Consider the following 19,093-nt stretch of genomic DNA (forward strand, 5'->3'; position numbering starts at 1 on the left):
CAACGGGTGTGAGCGATTCAAAGAGCCTCGATGAGAAAACTACTGAAGCCTTCAGCATCTCTGGTAGAGACACACGATTAAGTTATTCAGTTATTTAGTCATTAGTAACGCAGCATTAATAGTTGGACACAATTAAGTATTATTTTTTTATTTTATTAGTTTATTTAACAGATAAACATAGTTACAGGCAGTGAAACATATATAGTGTACACAGGGCATCTTTTGCAGCCAATGATGTTGCAGGATTTTGTTACAGTGCAAAAAAATAAAGCATGGTGATATGTACTGAAATTACAGAGTCCAATGTCCTTTTTTAATTAAAAAATGAAAATAAAAAATGATATTATATTGAGGTTCAAAGGTCATTCTTGACCTTGAAACGACAATTTTGACATCAAGGCTCGTTTAGTAGCAGAGAAAAAAAGAACATCTGGTGTACATTTATTTGACAATTTTGCAAACTCCCTCTGCTAATGAGGGTCATGCGATATGATTAAAAGCTCCAGAACAGCTACTAAATGTTTGGTCGAATTATTTGTTATTGTTTATTGGAAAATCTTCACATATATGCTATTGTGGCGACTTTAATCTTTAATCTAATAGTCATATTTGGATGTAACAGCAAGACATGATACATTTTGTGACATGCTCTAGTGACACATTTAAGTGACAAGTTGCTGTTTTTTTAAAATTATTAAAACTTTATTGAGAACATGAATGAACATGAATGAACATACATTCTTGTGAACAAAATGCCGGGGGGGGGGGGGGGGGGGGTTAGTTGGCAAACTTACACTAATGAATATGAAACTAAACTAAAATAATAAGATTGATGATGTAAGCTTGTTTCGTATTCTTTCTGTTGTAGCTTAAAGAACCAAACAGAACATGTTTTTACAAGAAAGAAAAATCAGCCATAAATGTAACATTAATAAACTTAGAAACCTCATGCCACAATCTTTTAGTATTGTAACAATCCCAAAATAAATTAGGCACAGTTTCAGTGGATTTTAGTGACAAGGTGGGAACCATCTATCGTCGGAACCAGTGTTGAGTAGATGATGTGCACCGGAAGGAATTCACGGTTGCTCAAAGATGTGTTACATGACCTAACCAGAGAACGTTTGATAAGCAAACCTCCAGCTTCATTTTGACCTAACGACGTGTGTCCTAAGATGACCAGTTGTCCGACATGTCTACAACAACAGGACGAGTTTTTGCGGGTCTGACTCGAGTCGCTCTCAGTCGACGGATATTCGTTAACGACGTCACGACGACCGTTAGGTGAGTGTATATATAAATCTGTGATGTGCTGGTTGAAGCATGCCGCCTCTGTAACTGTGGTTGTGGCTCACTGACACGGTTTTACCTGTAAAGATCCCTTCCACACACGTTTTAAGACTTAAAAATACTATGCTTGCCACAATAATGTGTGTCTGATATTGTTTTTCCAGAAATAAAAGTATAATTAGCACTTAAAGATCCGTAAAATGGCATCTTGGCTTCTCCCTCATTAAAAATTCATGAATCTATAAATATGTCAATATATTTCCTCATAGACGTTTAACTGCTGGATACAAGATGTCTCCTACTTCACTGTAAAGTCCAGTATCACTGTTAATGCACTGGAGGCTTCAAGATTCCTCATCACACTGCAATATTGGACCAAACTAGTTGTGATGTCACAAATTAAGCTTGTTGGCCCAACACTTAAAATCAGATTTTTAATGAGCACAAAGAAACTTTCCACTTTCAGTTGACGAATGTTAAAACATAACAAGAAGAAAAACACATTTTTGAGTGAAGGGGGACTTAAATAATTGTGCTTTTCTTCCACCCATTATATTTTGTTACCTAATACAGCTGTTTTAATCACGGTTGCATACTGTAACAAATGTGCTTTCATAGTATGAAGATAGTAGATAGTGTAGTAACACTTCACACACAAATGTGGTCAACCCATCAGTGTTTGTCCTTCACTTTATCTGGTAGCTTCACTGAATGTGAAGGTCACAGATTTCTGCAAAACACCAGCAACAATGAAGCTAAACCTGTCATTACATGACTGGTTGGGTAACATACTGAGGACATCATAGACTGGGCTGCCATAGTCCAGTATTTAGCTAAAATGTTTTTTCATGACAACCTGCTACTACATGTGGATTATCACTCAAAGCAAATGCACTTTTTCCCTCCAAAACTTTATTTACAACAAAGAGATACAACAACAGTTAAAAAAACAAAAAAACAAAACTTACAATGTACAAGCCAGAGGAGTCCAAAGTCCATTTATTGTGAGTCCTTTTAGAGTTCAAATGAAATCTACTTCCTCTAAATTATTGAAAGTTTTCTGAGCGTTTTTGGTTTTCACAGTAAACTGATGAAAACAGGTTTGAAGCCAGACCGTTTAGATTTTCGGATGTGGAATTTACCAAGAATGATTAGTAGCTGAATTGTATAGCTGATATTGTTTCCAACCCACTGACACAAAATATAACATCTCATCAAATAGGCTACATTAGTACCCATGTTCCTATTTATAAAGTATTGCACAGCTAACTAGGCCATAATATGTTATTCTAGTGACCAAATAAGAGAACAGGTTTCTAACAGGTTTACATAAGTCGGTGCTGAGTATTGCAACAGTAGAACGGCAAGTTTGTGGTCGCTACAAACTGAGTCATTTCCTGTAGGACCTGATGATGTCATCAGATGACGCATTTAGTCAACCGCTTGACATACTGTGTTTACTGGTGTAGCCGAGTTACAGTACAGTAACTAAAGGTGCTGCTATTGTCTCTTTGCGGTGGTTTTTTATGATAATTCAGTCAAATGATTTGTCTGATGGCATCATCACTGTTTCTACAGCCACATCAGCTTCAGGGGGCATCAATTAAAGGTGTAAACAGTGGTACTCAAGTCCTGTACTTAAGTATAAGAACTTGTACTTTACTTGAGTAAAGTTGAGTTGAGTTAAACTGAAGTATTTTCACTTTATGCTACTTGATACTGCTACACCACTCCATTTCAGAGGGTTGTATTGTACTTTCTACTCCATGATATTTATTTTACAGTTTTGGTTACTAGTTATTTTTAGATTGAATTTTACATAAAATAACATAATGATGAGTTTATAAATAACAGCACATTGTTCAAGATTAAACCAGTGGTTCCCAAACTTTTTGGCTTGTGGCCTCTTACAAAAAATCAGTGTGTAGTTATGTCTCCTTGTCATGGTTGCCGGCAGTCCCACCAAAGAGACATTTCCCCTCACATAGTTTCAAATAAATAACTGTTTGAGGTAAAACTCTCCAATATTTCACAAAAATGCAAAGATTAAAGAAAAGTTATGAAAAATGAAATTAAAATCAGTAGCAGAACTACTTTCCTACCCAAACTATCATCTCATGACCTCTCAGATTTCTGTTGTGACCCTTTTGTAAAACACTTCAAACTAAAATGCTACTGATGTATTAAATGTTACATTTACTTAATTTATCAGTCACCCTCTTGCTCTTGCCTCTTACTTTAGTGCTTTAAATATATTTAGCTGGTAATACTTCTATACTTTTACTTAAGGAGGATTTTAAATGCTGGACTTTATAATTAAGTATTTTTACACTGTGGTATTGATACTTTTACTCATCAATCTGAGTATTTCTTCCACCACTGATTATAAAATTATTATGAAAATTAGTTGACTAGATAGATACTAATTATTTTTCTGGCCAATATCAATATTTGAGTTTTAAATATCAGATCAAAATACTTTGTTTTATATAGTAATTATATGTATTGTTTTTATGTAATGTAAAGTCTTCAAAGTACTGAATTGATTCTTTTCTTGTCAGCAGAGTGAACAGTGTGCGGTCCCTAACGCTGAGCTGTCAGAGGCTGGCCCGGTCCAAAAGACCCAGCAACAACGAAGAGGTGAATAATGAGCCCATCAAGTTCTCCACCAGTAAAGCCAGTCACAGGACCTGGAAAGTAGACCGCACCATGGGGAGCCAGTTTAAGCGGCGTGGGTGGGACGTCCTCCCTTTCAGCCTGTTTGGCATTTGCTTCCTTTTGTGGTGCGCACTGAGAGGAGAGACGCACATTGATGGACAGCTGGAGAAAGATCTGTATGAGCATTTACCCGGATTGCTTCCAGATGAAGAGGAGGAGCAAGCCGAAGATAAACCGAGTTAACAGCTGTGGGACTCAAGATGTATATTTTTTAGGTTATATTTATTGTCAGATGTGTTTCTAATAGTCTGCAGTATGACAGGCTGTTGCATCAAATTATCCTGCTTATCAGCGCTGAAGGTGTGGTGTGTAGTGATGCCGTCCAGTGCTACAGAAACTTTTTTTTTAATCAAAAAAAATGAATTAGATTGTCTGACCGTGTTTTGCCTTTTCAAGTTTTTTTTGACCAGAACATGTGAATTAAAATTACTTTGTTGGAGCCACTTGACTTGCGTTTATTCAGCCTTCATACAGTATAATTGCTGTACTTTTGTCTGTGTGAATAAGTCAGTGATTACTGCAGTGAGTATTTAATTCAAATTCTGCTGGTTTCTCAGTGTAAACCTTTAACTACTCATCCAACTTCACAACATTATTTTTCATATTGTCTGATTAACTCTGCAATCAAAGCACATAATTTACAGGTTAGTTAAATCAACTGTACTATAGTGATTTAATACTGCACTTCACATTAAAGTTGGACTAATCAACTGAAAAGTTGTGCTCTTTTAGTCAAGTCAAATTGGCAGAATAGAACTCACTTTCATTGACCCTCCCCATCTGTCAAGTATGTCTTTGGCATCTTTTGGAAAACATGCTTTCTATTACAAAAGGTGAAGTCTCAAAGCTGAAATAACCCAAATGACATCACAAAGGTAACTTGTAACTCTTAAATCTAAATGTTATCTTGGTGTAAAAGAGGAGCTCTTCAGGCATTTGCTCTTGTTACCTTCCCATAAAAAAAAAAAATAAATAAAATTTAGAAGTCCCCACACCTACCCCAGAAAAATTACAAGAATTACAGAATTTGAGGTAGCGGATAGTTTATTTACAGCACAAGAAACCCTATGACATGCACACAGGATTAAAAAGGTACAGATTCTAAAATAGATTTGCAAACCTGAGAAAGACAGTGGAACATTTGTTTTTCAGCATTTACACAGATATGAAGCTCTATTCTACAGTGAATAGGACAGATGAAGTAAAGAGTGAAATGAATTGAAATTAACAAGTAAAAAAAACAAAATCCATGCCTAAAATAAATGACAAATTAGGTGGTACACATGCTGGTAATAGTTCAAGATTTACAAAACAAACCCCAGTCAGTCCATCCCACCCACCCCCCCACTAAAAAGAAAATCCAATCATTTATGCACGCTCTCCTCTGATTCGCCTGGCCAGTTGAATGTCCTTAGGCATGATGGTAACCCTCTTTGCGTGAATAGCGCACAGGTTGGTGTCCTCAAACAGTCCGACCAAGTATGCCTCACTGGCTTCCTACATCGGGGGAAAAGGGAAAAAAAGTTATACTTCAACAACAACAACAATTTATCAGGGCAAAACCAAATTCAACTCAGTAAACCATCCAATCATTAAAAAAATGATAATGCCATCTCACCTGCAGAGCGCCAATTGCTGCACTCTGGAAACGCAGGTCTGTCTTGAAATCCTGAGCAATTTCCCTGACAAGACGCTGGAAAGGCAGCTTCCTGATGAGCAGCTCAGTGGACTTCTGGTACCGACGGATCTCACGCAGAGCGACAGTACCTGGCCTACAACACCAAATCACATGCTGCCTTGTTAAGACCCCCAAACCACACCACACAAATATCCACTGTTTTTAGTGCAACGTTAAAAAAAAAAAAAAGAAAACGGAGAAATCTACACCACACCAAAAATGTACAGCAGTCTTGATAAGTGTTTGTAGCAACATCTTTGCACCACTTAGAGAGAAATGTGAGCACTTGTGAACATGTGTACCTGTATCTGTGGGGCTTCTTCACTCCGCCGGTGGAGGGCGCGCTTTTCCTGGCAGCTTTGGTGGCCAGCTGCTTCCTAGGCGCCTTTCCTCCGGTGGATTTACGAGCGGTCTGCTTGGTACGAGCCATACTTCACTTGCAGGTCTGGAAAAAAAACAAACAAAAGACTAGGTCAACAACGAATTACACTTCATTACCCACTGTCCTCGGTATTACCTTTTACTGGGGCCGACTGACCGCTTTAGTTAAGTATACACTGTAGCAGTTTTACTGACGACACTAAGGTATGAGTCACATCCTCAATAATGCATTTAAACAGTTTTAATCTTCAATAAATCATAGTTACTGACGTCTCGCGTAGATAACACGGCTACATTAGCGGAAACTCCCCCTAATTAATAGAAGGGACATTACTCAGAAGGGAGCCAAAGGTGTAACCTATGTCGATACAGGAGTAGTTTTAGTTTAAACATCCCCGGAGTACAAACCTGTCGGTAGCGCCGCCACCATTAAGCCTCCGAGGACACACACGTTTCTTTGCTCGTTGTTAGCGAGCTAATTTAAAGCTAGCGTGGACGGTTGCAAAATGGCGCCAGCTAGCCACCACAAGAGGTTTACATTGTTTTTTAAGAGACTCTTTGCCTCTAAACCGATTCGTAATCCAACCATATAACTGAACTTAACTCACATGTGACTGCCAAAAAACTGTTTTTAATGGCACGCAGCGCCTCAAATGTAGATGGTGTTAGCCAACTGGCTATGGCGCGCTCGCACCGTGTTGTTGTCAACGGACCGCCGGTTAACGATTTTAACAGTATTTAAGCGTTTCTTAACAATTCGAAAATCGAAACGTATGTCATGTAGTAAATCATCATCATCATCATAATAGTATTCAATCATAATAGTAGCCGTAAACGCTCACACGTTACCTTTTGTGTTTGTTTCCCTGGATATGTGTTTCTCCTATGCGTGTCTGTTGACTGTTGTGGCCGAAGCGAGCAGGCGGAGGTATTTATAACCTGAGAGGAGCGGAGCCTGAAGTACCGCCCACGAGCCTTCAGGATTGATCCATCCTCAAATCCTGACGGAATCTGATTGGTAAAAGAAAAAAAGGTGGGGTCACTGCCTCTGTTTGAAAGAGAACGAGAGCCTCTACTCTACTTTTGGCTCCTTAGTTTGAAAGTCTTTGCTTTCATTCATGAAACTGGATCCGCTTCTGGACAAAGAATGGCGCCAGCTTGTGTCCTGGGAATTTTTCCAAATGACTATCTATTAAAATATGTTTTTTGCTTACCGATCAAATCCCCTTTCTTTTTCATTAACAGCAACATTCTTATGGAACAATATAGGCTTTGTAATGTGGAGAAGTGGATGCCTTCATTTAGTGATGGGTGTAGAAAATATGAGGTTAATGCACACATGGGCTGATGAAAAGGGGATAGCCCGATGGAATATATATTGGCGCCTTAACCCTGCTGGAAATGCAGTTACAAACCTTCAATTTGGTTTAGTGTAAAAATACTGTGTCTTCAGCAGAAGCCAGGTGTTTAAATCCATAGAACAATATGTGGCGTGAATCAGACAAGCTATAAAGAACCCCTATAGCTCCTCTACCACCTGTCTGTGACAAAATCAGCTTGTTTCTTTGTTCAGACATGTCCCAAGTAACACATGACTAATTGGTGACGTCACCTATAAGTTATTTTTGGTAAATTTCTGACTTATCTGATGACGTTGTATTTACGTCGTATATTGGTAGTTTATTCACTTTTTTACACTAATTACAGGCTTCTTCTTCTTCTTCTTCTTCTTCTTTTTTTTTTTTTTTTTAAATCAATGCACTTCTGTTTACCTTGTTTACTGTTTTCTCGCCTTAGCTTTTGGTGCCACATCTATACATTTCCCCCTTTTTTTCCTTTTTTTTAATTCAAATTTTTAATGTTCTATTTAATTTAATATTTTTAATTTGTTTGCCTCTATGTGTTTTTGTTTAACCACCAAGCGGAACGACCGGCTCAGGGAAATGTTACCAGACGGACTTATTCTCAAGTGACTCCGGTGGTAAGTTTCTGAACAACATGATTTCAGGGAAATACCGAGAAAATAAAGCGTATTTGAAAATGCTGGCTCGTATTTCGCTGAGCTTTTATTTTAGAGGAGTGAGGCTTCTTAAATAGTTCAGTCGCCTTTCAGCTAAAAACAAACCTTCATCACTGAAGAACCAGCATGGCCGAGCAGAGGCTGCTGTTTATAGGTACATTATTACTTAAAGCACATTATTACAGGTATTACACAGCAGTGTGTGGTCTTTGATACGCTACATTTCAGGACAAGATGTGGATTTAAGTCGTTTTATTGTTGCAGTTTGTCTGAATTTATTTTCCCAATGTGATTTAATTGCAATGAGCTATTCAGTGTTGTGTTAAAATGGTGTCTGTCTTCATTAATGTTAAACATTTTTTGTTATAATAAGGTCAGAGTAAGCTTAAAAGTTTGTGTTTTGTCCTGTATTTATATTTATATGCATGCATGAATGTGTTCATTTTTAAACAGATATTAAACCAAACAGCTCTTCTTCTGTGGAGGGTAGAGCTGAGAAGTCCCTCTGGGCTCGAAGCGACAACACCTTCAGATTCAACTTCTTCGCTGGAGACTCACCAGCACTTCAAGAACAATCATCTCCATCAGACGGGATCGAAGCAGCGGCGAGCCGGGTGTCCTTTACCGGACAGGGCTCTGCTTTTGCCTTCAACTTCCAAATTCCTGCTGTTGTCCCTGAAGAAGACATGATGACAACAGAGGCTTCAGATGTCGCACACTGCGACCAAGAGGAGAAACCTTCAGTTCTGAAGGAGGTTAGCTCCCCTCCTGAACCGTCAAAAACAAAGAAGAAGAAGAAATCTGGAAAGAAGAAAGCCTCAGATAGCACTGAGGCACAGCAGGAGCCAAGTTCAGCTGAAGCGAGTCAAAGAGGCGAAGACGCAGAGCTGGTCAGTGTGAAATGTTTTCCTTTAAAAGTAATCATGGTCATCAGTATGATCAGTTGATTTGATGAAATGTGACTACTGTGTCTTTCAGAGTGCTGAAGAGCAGCTAAAAAGACAGCTGGACTGGTGCATCGAGCAGCTGGAACTGGGAATGAGGTCCTCGAAGGGAACCACGAAGCAGAGTTAGTGTGATGTTTACCTTACACACAGCATAAGACTTGTTTATATGTGGCACTAAAATGATTCTGGGGTGATCTGATCAGGAGGAAAAAATGACTTGCTGTCTCTTCTTCACAATTTCCTATGTGTAAAAGGAAACGTGAAAATTAAATGCATTTAATGCAATCAGATGTGGTCTGACTCACAGTGTGATTGGCAAAAGGTTACAGACAGTCTCGTCTTTAGTTTCTTTGTCGTGCTTTTTGATATCAGGTGTAACTGCAAAGGCCCATGATTAAATGTTATTATACAAATAAAATATATAGATGCAGAAAATGTGTAAATGTGGTCTTAACCGGGTGGGGTTAGTAGGTATGTGAAGCCTTTGAATCTGTTTTCCCTGCAGAAGAGGAGGCGTCTCGTGCCCTAAAGACCCTGCGCAGCTCCAAAGCTCCTCTGGCCAAGAAGAGGCTGGTGATGAGAACCATGGGGGGAGATTACAGGAAAAAAATGGAAGAAGAGAAGAGCAAGCAATTCAAACTCATTCAGAGTGGTGAGTAGTTGTTGCAGCGGAGCCATTCAAACATTAAAAATGACTTGTAAAATGTGTCATGAAGTGACTTGATTTCTCCGTTTCCCACAGAACTGGCGTCAGCTCAGGTCAAGGCGGTGCCAGATTCCCCAAAGAAGTCCATTTTCCACCGGAGAGCCAAAGTCAACACTCAGACTGAAGCCTCAGAGGAGAACCTGCAACAAACTGAAGTCCAGGATACAGAGCAGAAAGCTCAGGAGGAGACGTCAGCTTTTGTCTTCACTGCATCAAAGGAAGAGTTTCGCTTCGATTTTCTCTGATTTGTATCCCGAGGACAAACTTTTTTGCATGCAGTATGTTGAGGTGTGTGTTGGAGGTGATAAACAGCACACAAAAATAGGAACTGTACCAGAGAAAATGGGAAAGAAACCAGTACAATCATTGCTAATATTCAAGACTCTTAATTGCTTGTACCATATTTCTAAATAAAGCATTTTGTATATTTGTTTGCATTGTTCTTTTTGTAGGAAGGTATGAAATTGTATCATAAAACAGTTATTAATGAAGTGTGGTTTGATATAGTTTCACCAAAGTAAACAAACTATGTTCAGTATATCTTAAAGATATCATCATTTGTACAATCTGAATGTGCAGTTGACAGTCATTTTTCTACATCAGTAGCTTTTAATATGTAACTTTGTGAGTCCACAGGTGAGTTTTTGTCTGCCTCAGACTGTAAGAGAAGGTTTTACAAATATGTCCCCAATAACAACTCATCATAACAGTGATTCACAACCTGTTTTTTTGGCTTGAGACCCCTTAAAATGAAGGTGGACAGGAGATGTGAACAGTTCAACCAAAGAGAGTTTTTCTCCTCTTTTATAGCTTCACTTGAAAGATTTATTGAAACAATTTCTCTTCCTTTTTTCTTATTACTTTCTTATCCCTTTGATGACACTGTGTGTGATTACATGTTTTTTGCTCCTGGGTAGTAAGTGTTATTTCCTAATTGCTTGTGCCCAAAAAGTATAGAAAATGGCTATTATTCCCTTCAAACTTTGCTTTTATGACCAAGACAGTGATAGTTAGAAATGCAACAATTTCCAATGGGAAAAAGGGCGAATTTGCACATTTTCATTCACATAATGTCAGAACATATGAATCACTGGATATGATGATGTGAGACTATATTTGGGGGCTGATTCATGAGAGTGATTTACAGTATAATCGTGAATCTCGAAAAACAATTCGCCTCTAAATCTTTTGTGGTCACTTTTGTATAACTCAAGTATAACTATATGTTAACTTTGATTCATATGTTGCTTTTTTCTGACTTTATGTGAATGAAAATGTGTAAATTTGCATGTTTTCCGACTGGAAACAGGAACATTTCAAAATATTGTCCAGGTCACAAAAGCAACATTTGCAGAGAATAATAGTCATTTTCTATACTTTTTAGAGATAAACAATTGGTAAATAACACTTACTACCTAGGAACAAAAATTGTGTTACATAGTGTTAAACAGTGACCCGGAAAGGGCGGGGCATGGTTCAACACGAACACAGTTGAGTGTGACACCCAAAACAAAAAGTTTTGACCAACCGCTGAGAAAACAAGCTAAAGTTACCTGTTGACTGTAAGTTTTTAACTCCTGACATTTGACTGCAACGTGCAACATTAGGTTGACAGTTTGAAGAATTAATTGTATTCATAGTTTTTAGGTAACTTGATACCGCTAAGATAACGTAAAGCTAGCTCAAACAGCTAATTTGGGAGTTGCAGCTAGCAAAGAAATACATTAACACTTTCTCTAAAGGAACATCAAGTTAGAAGCTAGTTTTATTTGACATTGTTTATATGTTCACTACAACCTAAACCCCACAAAATGAACCAACTCTTGCTGTGTTGTATTAAGGCGACATGTCTTATAAAAGGTATAACTTTGGTGCTCAGCCATCACTGTTTTCAGGTGAGAGAAGAGACGGAACATGTCCGAGTTGAGTGATGAGGCCAGTGAGTCGGAGCAGCTGGGCGCCAGTCTCTCCATGTGGCTGGGTGACTCTCTGGTGCGACCCGAGGAGCTGGATGTCCCTCTGGACCTGCACACCGCCTGCTCCATCGGCCAGTACGACGTGGTGGCGGAGTGCATCAAAAAGTGGGAGCCTAAAATAAGAATAGATTTATCAAATGTGTTCCTTTCCTCCACAGACGACGATAGGTTCCGATATTTTGAGGCTGGTTTTCCGTTTTTCACAACGTACAGTTATGAAAAAGTGCTTTAACGCTGTTAAAACCCACTTTCAGATTTGTGAAACCTTTATTCTGTTTGTGAGAACTGAAAAAAGGGCGATTTCACTGCCTTCTTCCCCATCCAGACCGCATTAGACCGTGTTGAGACTGTGTAAGTGGTGAAAAAACAGAACCAGCTGCTAAATATCACTATTTATGTCCCTTAACTTTTCCCCTCAACTTCCTTCTTAACCCCAAATTGTAAGATAACTTAAGCATCATCCTCCACAGACTTTATATACATATGATCTTGTTTGTTTTCAGAAGGGAGGTGGACCTGAATGGCAAGAATATTGGAGGATGGACCCCGTTAATGTACGCGTCTTACATCGGTCACGACAACATTGCAAATCTCCTGCTTGAGGCCGGTGTGAATGTAAATGCCACCACTGCTAAAGGACTGACCCCCCTGATGCTGGCAGCGAGCTGTGGAAATGAAAGTATTGCATACTTTCTGCTTCAGGTACAAATCAACCCTGAAATATTCTTGCAGTGCTCTGTTGGTATGTGCAGAACTTCAAGCAGGACGTGTGTTCAAATCAGTTTTATTCCTGAACGAAAATTCATATATTGTTGGAATATCTCACAGCAGCATCATTTTAACAAAAAAAGACAACATGTTAACTCTGGTGGTGGGATTACTTACAGTATCTCCAATTAGTGTTCACATCACATCACTGATTTTCATACTGCTAAATGAATGAAAGACACATGCTCGAAAGTTGGATCTAAAAACAAGCTGTGTCCTTTTCAAAATCCGTGACAGTGTGATCCTTAAACCTGTGAAGGAGAATTAACGGTGGCATCGTGTACGTGGAGGGCACATGCTTGTAAATATGGCACAAGACGGTCTAATAATAAACAGCCGTGCAAGCTTGTAGAGTATTTTGTTTGTATGAGTAGCTTTAGGTCAGATCTAGTAAGGATCTATAATTTTCTTGAATCTGATCGAAGCAGCTGTATTTTGTATCAGCTGAAAACCTTTGACGCTCAAATTTAAGTGTTCAGAAAAAATCTGGATCTTTAACACTTAGTTGTTTCAGAGTATGGAAGGCTTTTTTATTCTTGCCCCAAAAGCAAGGTGCTGAGCTGGAGCTGAAGGACTCTCGAGGCTGGACCGCTCTGTTCCACTGTACGAGCACAGGTCACCAGCAGATGGTGAAGTTCCTGCTGGATAACAATGCAGATGCCAACGTGAAGTGAGTGTCTTTGTTCATCCTCACACACATACAGCAATACTTTCAGATTCACATATTGAGCTTTTCATTGCTTTTTCTCTCATCCACAGGGAGCCAGGGTCTGGTTTCACTCCCCTGATGGAGGCTGCTGCTTCTGGACATGAAATCATTGTTCAGTACCTGCTTGATCATGTGAGTAAATGACCGTCCACAAACTTTAGTGTTCTTGTTGTTGAGCTACACCACCAGGAAATGTATACAAAATGACTTGTACACCACTAAGAATGGGTGATGATATTGCAGCAAAGATGAAGCTCATTGTCCTGCTGACACAGATTCTTCTGATCCTGATGTCTGTTTTGTTTCATACACTTACAGAAAGTTAAAGTCGATGACCGCAATGCTAAAGGAGAGACTGCACGTGCCCTAGCCATGATGTACGGCTACACCAAGATCGTCAGCCTCATTGACTCACGTTCTCCAAGGTTCAAAGCAGGTAATTGTTTTAACTTCCCTCTTTCTTTAACAATTCTTTCCTTGTCTGTTTTTTTTCTTCTCATGTGTATTTTGTGTGTGTGATCCAACTTGTCAGGACCCTTTGAAGACCTGAGCTCCTCCGAGGACTCGGACAGCGCACCACCGAGGATAAGGCCGAGTCGTAACCGAGCTAAAGGCGCTAGCATCCATGATGGGCCCCAGGCCATCGCCAAGTTCCGAGTAGGAGGCCCCGGCAAACTGTGTGGTAGTGTCATATAAGATATCTGGTCTTAGATCTGCCAACCTGTGGCCATACCAGTGTGATTGTTCTAGTTGTTCAGTCAAAATTACACAAAAGATTCAGCTTCTAAAAAAGGAAATAAAATCAGTTTGTGCATGAATCAGATTGACTGACACGCAAATTATAGAGAATGTCACAGAAAAATCAGGATAGACACTGTATTTGTAGTAAAGCAGAGATATCTATTCTGGTACAGCATTCAACTTCTTAATATCACTCCTCACAGAGCCTCCTGCCGTGCCGCCGGGCTACATGACCTTCCGTGATATCGGAGAACAGAGTGAGGATATCTGCTATCGTGACGTGACCTCACCCATCAACGAGCTGGACGGCCAGAGCAACAGCAGCAGAGGTGAGAGTAGTATCTCTTTGGAAGAAAGGAACCACCAGAAATGCTGCATTTGTGTGATCAATGATTAAAGTAAAGTAGGATGGGAGATTGTAGAAATCCTCTGACAGCAGTTGCACTGGGCGTCTGCCAAAGCAATTAAATATTTGTTGTGATACCGCTGCAGATGACAGTCCGTTCTTTGACAATGACATGCCCACCATGAGGAGCAGCAGTAGCAGCAGTGAAGGCCTGCCTCATGGGATTGGTGTTAATTGGGAAGGCTCTGTGGAGAGTAACGAGGTAAACACACAGAAGTTTCTTTTTTTTTTTTAGAGATAAATGCCACATTTTTTTATTGCAGTAACAGACACATGTCCCTTCCTCTACTAGGACTCTGACCAGAGCAAAAAAAGCAGCTCTCGCAGAGTAAATAAGGGTCATCACTCAAAAGGCAAGAGTCGCCACGGAAGCAACGATGCGGCTCACACCAGTGGCACAGGGAACGGTGGGATGCGGTCACATGTTGTTGTTCCTCCGCCCTCCTACTCTGGTCCAAAGGCATGTCTGTGTTTGCACTGTTTTTCAGTGCTCATTTCACAATATGTGTTTGTGTGTGGGTTTTTCTGAGGATCAATTTATTCTGGACTTTACTGGGTTCTGGACCAGACCTAAAATCTTTCATTTCTATAGGATCTGTCAGAGTTCTTGGAGCAAATTGGCTTCTCCAAGTATCTGCCCTTACTTGAGGAGCAAGACATTGACCTGCGGATATTTCTCACCCTGACAGAGAATGACCTCAAAGAAATAGGGATCACGTAAGAGACTTCAGACCCTTCTTTCACATTAACCACAGCACATACATTTTGAAAACCTTGCAAATCCATTTTATAGGACATAAAACATTGAGTCTGTTGCTGACTCTCCAGATTGTTTGGACCAAAGCGAAAGATGACCTCAGCTATTGCAAGGTGGCACAGCAGCGCTCGACCTCCCAGCGATGCTCTTGAGCAGGCGTACGCTGACCAGCTGGAGGCTGAGATGCAGGAGATGGCCATCCAGCTACACAAAGTAACTACAAGGCTGATATACTCACCGTAACCTCACATAATTTCTGATTTTCTAGACTCAACTTGAAACCTTTTACACACAACTGACACTTACCTGTCATTCTCTCTGCCCGTGTAGCGCTGTGAGGAGGTGGAGAGCCTGCAGAGCCAGGTGTCTCAGGAGAAGGAGCTGCGTACTGTGATGGAGGGATGTCTGATGGAGGACAAGATGGCATGGAGGAGGGTCCACACTGAGCTGGTGGAGAACCACCGGCTGGCCCAGGAAATGAACGCCACGCTGACCAATGCCAGAGCCTGCCGCTCTGAACTGCTCTCCTGTCTCCCCGCTGACGGGAACGGTAGCTTTTGTACTGCTGTGGAAGATAAAACAAAAGGTGACACCGGTGTTAACGGTGAGTCGAGGTGTCCTGTGCCGAAGACACCTTTTTACATTTTGCAGTTAAAAAAAAAAAAAAAAAACGTAAAGTAAATGTGACTTTACTTCTCTTTGTAGCTGTGGGGGTCCCGACTCGCTCCAGTGTTGTAGAGCTAATGAAGAAGTTGGATTCCTATCAAGAAGAACTGGGTAAGACTGTTTAATACTCAGTGGTTAAAGTGGTATTGTGTCATCAGTGGAGTCTCCTAACATTTGTGTCTGTTTGTTTCATCACAACAGCAGGGACCATGCAAACTGTACTTCAGAGTCTGAGGCGACTGAGTGCCCCCGAAAAAGTCTCAGATAGCTGGGAAAGGCCTTAATAATTTACAAGGTGAGTATGACAAGAAACTGATTAGATTCACATAACAGGTGCTGAAGAGGTGTTCTAACTTCCTGTCTTTGTCTTTTTTTTAGGGGCTTCTGCTAATGTTGACGGAGGGTGAGTTTACCACCCTGAACAATCTCAATGAAATGGGAGAAGGCCAAAGACAAGGCCAGCCCTGCCGGACCAGAACAGCTCGGGGAGTGAAGCGGCTGACCAGCTGCTCTTCGGGGATTGGCTGATGGACCAGAGCTCGCCAGAGGCAACGGCAGCTGCTGCAGGGAAACGACAAGCAGGCAGGAAGGGTATCTGACCCTCAAACGCTTGTGCTGGTGTATACTGGACTCCTGTAGCTGCGTTGTGAAAATGCACAGAGAGGAGGAGGAGGAGGAGGAGGAGGAGGAGGAGGAGGGACTGATCGGCGCAGCTCTCTACTGTGGATCAGAGGCTGTAATACTGTGAAGTGTTTCTACAAAACTGTACTCTCTTCTGATATGAAATACGGTTTAAATTATGTTCACGCCACCAGATAAAGAGGTACGCTTCTTAACAGTAGTGTAGTAGTCTGCGTAGTTAAAATAAGTTCTGCTGAGCTCTACTTTATGATTTGAATGAAATCTTATTTGTATGCTGTTAATAGGTTTGAAAATGTCCTGCTGAATGCATTTTGAAAAGTTGAGGAATCCAGATAAGAGAAATGTCTGAACCCTGTCAGTTTTTCTTTTACAGCCAGGTCTTCTTTATCCTGTAATTCTGTGGACATTCACACATGTAAATGCAGAGTTATGATTAAAAATAAAGTATTTTAATCTCAGATTATTGGCCACAATTTCAGAGCAAAACTTAAGCATTCCCAGTTGTATTCCTACCTGAGCAAAACCAACATTTTCTATTTGTTTTAAATCGACAGATACACAACAGTTCATTTGTCTTAAATTTGAATGTATTTCAGGTTGTTATCAGACATTAAAGCAGCAGATTGTTAAAAAAAAAAAGTCAACTTTTTGTTAATTTTGATTTATATTTTAACCACAAATAGATGATCACATGACAAAAACAGACAGAAAATGTGTCAATACCAGAAACCATTTCCAGGACCTTAAACGGGAACCCAGGAATCTGTTAATTTTGTGGAAGTGATATTTGAAGGTTTGAGAAGTAAAAACTTAAATAAAAGTATAAAATTAAAACATGAATCTTGTATAAGAATTAATATCCATTGTTGGAGTTTAAGTGCAGCAGTGGGCAACACTAATATTTTACACTTCAGTTGAGTTTAACATTTATAAATGCTTTATTTTTTACTTGCTCATTGGGCTCTGCATTAGATCACTTGACACGTGTGGAGATTTATGAATGATATTAAGAGTGTGTGTGATTCCTTGACACTCCAGGGATGTTTGATCCAATCATGTGGTTCAGATGAGTCTCACTCTATGGGTTTGGTCAATATTTAATCCACTAACACCACATGGTAGTAACTGTGCAGACTGAGCCTGGGGTCAGGGATTCCCCTCCCGATTGTTGGGATGTCCTCACGTGGAGTACATCTGAAAATGCTCCATTACGCCCGGAGCCTTGGCTGTAAATCGATGTGATGACAGTCGCTGCTCAGTAACAGCCTTGGCATGATACGGATGTTGGCTGACTTTAGCTATCGCAGCTGATCCAGATAAACCCGCCTCAGGCCTGCAGGTCTTTAAATGAGCACATACTCCGCCCAGCTCATACATCACTGCTCTGTACTTATGATTGACAGGACAACTGCAAGTGTATTAATGACTACATTAATAACTATACTTCTAGGGATGATTACTGCTGTCATTTTATATAAATCTGACATAAGGAATGATGAGGAACAAGTGACAAAGTCTTGATCTTTTCTTTCAGATTAGCATTTTAGTTTGTGTCCTGTTCAATATTGAGGGAATATCACTCATTTGAGCTTTGAAATTTGAAGTTTTTACGACTGTGCTGTTTTGTAGGGTTATAATTTTCTAACTTAACATCCATTCTAAAATCTGAAAGAACCAGTATACAGGATGAATATGTGTCACTAAAACAAAGATGAATTTCAGTGTTGACTGTTCAGGTGCCAGAGGATTATAATCTGTATCATCTGTTGCTGATTTACAAACACATGAGATGCTGAGTGGCATCTGTGCCCAAATAAGCACAATCAGTGTTGAAAGTGAGACTGGACTGATGAAACATTTTGCACCTCTCAGTGATAATTTACACATCTCGTGTAAAAGTCTGCCAGTGAAACTGACAACCAGATTGTAAAATTATCCATCCAGTTGCCATCAGGCTACACAGCACTGATGAAATCCCAACACAGAGCTGTTCTGTTGAGGTTTATCTGGACAGAACTGGTCTCCAGAGTAGGATGACTGTTGGCTTCTACATTTAGCTGTTGTCTGTCTCACCACAAATATGACAAGCAAATCGCTGTTACTACAAGCAGCACATGTTGTGTCTAGCTGCTGGTCTAGAGGCTAGACATGTTGGCAGGTTGCCAGTTATGATTTCTGAGCCCATGAGAGTAAAATGTGTTTGGGGAAAATGAACAAGTAGTGTTCTCTCTTCTCACTGAGGTATCCTCGAGCAAGACTTTCTACCAGTACTGCTCCACTGGGACTGCCCAGAAGACGACAGAAGACTGGATGTACCGGGCAGCTGCCAGTTGTGAATATGTGCATGAATGTAAGGCTCAGTGTAAATTCAATTGACCTGGATTCAGTCTCGATGCGTTTACTGTGATTAATGAGAAAAGCTGATGTGACTGACAAGGAAGTTTTTTTTTTCTTGACAAAACCGACTTCAGTTCTCTACGACAACTTCAAGTGTCAACTCAACATGTATTGCTTTAATTTTTGCTTCAATAGAGCGTTACAAACCATATAAATTATTTCAACAGTATCTACAGTCCTTGTTATGTACAAACATTAACAAGCCACTTAAGATGAGCAGTTCTTCCTGTACAGCCTTCAGGTTTTTACTGAGGGCTTTAAAAACAATGTAAAATGCAGCAAGTGTGACTT

General features: G+C 40.1%; 4 protein-coding genes across 6 annotated transcripts; 3 read left to right on the forward strand and 1 right to left on the reverse strand.

Annotated features, from left to right (window-relative positions):
• The first annotated feature begins 1,056 nt into the window (after window positions 1-1,056).
• On the forward strand, window positions 1,057-4,451 carry c20h16orf91 (chromosome 20 C16orf91 homolog). 2 transcript variants are annotated; one of them, XM_044337013.1, is made up of 2 exons: window positions 1,057-1,284; window positions 3,855-4,451. In XM_044337013.1, the coding sequence occupies exons 1-2, from the start codon at window positions 1,193-1,195 to the stop codon at window positions 4,189-4,191; spliced, it is 429 nt and encodes a 142-aa protein (XP_044192948.1). In that variant the 5' UTR covers window positions 1,057-1,192; the 3' UTR covers window positions 4,192-4,451. The 2 variants fall into 2 exon arrangements, with proteins under 2 accessions (XP_044192948.1, XP_044192947.1); XM_044337012.1 differs by having other exon boundaries at window positions 1,061-1,284; window positions 3,852-4,451.
• A 583-nt stretch (window positions 4,452-5,034) lies between these two features.
• On the reverse strand, window positions 5,035-7,022 carry h3f3d (H3 histone, family 3D). Its single transcript, XM_044337015.1, has 4 exons — window positions 6,917-7,022; window positions 5,989-6,131; window positions 5,627-5,780; window positions 5,035-5,505 (listed from the first exon to the last, which is right to left on the reverse strand). Exons 2-4 carry the CDS (start codon window positions 6,114-6,116, stop codon window positions 5,377-5,379), a joined length of 411 nt encoding a protein of 136 aa, XP_044192950.1. The 5' UTR covers window positions 6,117-6,131; window positions 6,917-7,022; the 3' UTR covers window positions 5,035-5,376.
• A 1,032-nt stretch (window positions 7,023-8,054) lies between these two features.
• Window positions 8,055-10,170, forward strand: c20h8orf33 (chromosome 20 C8orf33 homolog). Its single transcript, XM_044337009.1, has 5 exons — window positions 8,055-8,241; window positions 8,541-8,977; window positions 9,066-9,156; window positions 9,540-9,686; window positions 9,777-10,170. Exons 1-5 carry the CDS (start codon window positions 8,214-8,216, stop codon window positions 9,983-9,985), a joined length of 912 nt encoding a protein of 303 aa, XP_044192944.1. The 5' UTR covers window positions 8,055-8,213; the 3' UTR covers window positions 9,986-10,170.
• Window positions 10,171-11,150: 980 nt separating this feature from the next.
• Window positions 11,151-19,088, forward strand: anks3 (ankyrin repeat and sterile alpha motif domain containing 3). Of its 2 annotated transcripts, none has more exons than XM_044336996.1 (16): window positions 11,151-11,302; window positions 11,620-11,821; window positions 12,220-12,418; window positions 13,033-13,154; window positions 13,244-13,325; window positions 13,512-13,629; window positions 13,726-13,875; window positions 14,138-14,263; window positions 14,427-14,542; window positions 14,633-14,800; window positions 14,933-15,057; window positions 15,169-15,310; window positions 15,428-15,701; window positions 15,803-15,874; window positions 15,965-16,058; window positions 16,142-19,088. In XM_044336996.1, the coding sequence occupies exons 2-15, from the start codon at window positions 11,655-11,657 to the stop codon at window positions 16,045-16,047; spliced, it is 1,944 nt and encodes a 647-aa protein (XP_044192931.1). In that variant the 5' UTR covers window positions 11,151-11,302; window positions 11,620-11,654; the 3' UTR covers window positions 16,048-16,058; window positions 16,142-19,088. The 2 variants fall into 2 exon arrangements, with proteins under 2 accessions (XP_044192931.1, XP_044192932.1); XM_044336997.1 differs by having other exon boundaries at window positions 11,636-11,821.
• The last annotated feature ends 5 nt before the right edge of the window (window positions 19,089-19,093 follow it).

This window comes from Thunnus albacares, chromosome 20, assembly GCF_914725855.1.
Source record: "Thunnus albacares chromosome 20, fThuAlb1.1, whole genome shotgun sequence".
Lineage (NCBI taxonomy): Eukaryota > Metazoa > Chordata > Actinopteri > Scombriformes > Scombridae > Thunnus > Thunnus albacares.

Bases quoted from the DNA above. Each gene is read 5' to 3' on its own strand.
- c20h8orf33 (XM_044337009.1), top strand. From the start codon at position 8,214: ATGGCCGAGCAGAGGCTGCTGTTTATAG. The intron at 8,242-8,540 runs GTACATTATTAC...ATTTTTAAACAG, and splicing joins GCAGAGGCTGCTGTTTATAG to ATATTAAACCAAACAGCTCT. The intron at 8,978-9,065 runs GTCAGTGTGAAA...TGTGTCTTTCAG, and splicing joins GAGGCGAAGACGCAGAGCTG to AGTGCTGAAGAGCAGCTAAA.
- anks3 (XM_044336996.1), top strand. From the start codon at position 11,655: ATGTCCGAGTTGAGTGATGAGGCCAGTGAGTCGGAGCAGCTGGGCGCC. The intron at 14,801-14,932 runs GCATGTCTGTGT...TCATTTCTATAG, and splicing joins CCTCCTACTCTGGTCCAAAG to GATCTGTCAGAGTTCTTGGA. The intron at 15,875-15,964 runs GTAAGACTGTTT...TCATCACAACAG, and splicing joins TTCCTATCAAGAAGAACTGG to CAGGGACCATGCAAACTGTA.
- h3f3d (XM_044337015.1), bottom strand. From the start codon at position 6,116: ATGGCTCGTACCAAGCAGACCGCTCGTAAATCCACCGGAGGAAAGGCG. The intron at 5,781-5,988 runs GTACACATGTTC...TTGGTGTTGTAG, and splicing joins AAGAAGCCCCACAGATACAG to GCCAGGTACTGTCGCTCTGC. The intron at 5,506-5,626 runs GTGAGATGGCAT...CCCCCGATGTAG, and splicing joins CAGCAATTGGCGCTCTGCAG to GAAGCCAGTGAGGCATACTT.
- c20h16orf91 (XM_044337012.1), top strand. From the start codon at position 1,193: ATGTCTACAACAACAGGACGAGTTTTTGCGGGTCTGACTCGAGTCGCT. The intron at 1,285-3,851 runs GTGAGTGTATAT...TTTTCTTGTCAG, and splicing joins GACGTCACGACGACCGTTAG to CAGAGTGAACAGTGTGCGGT.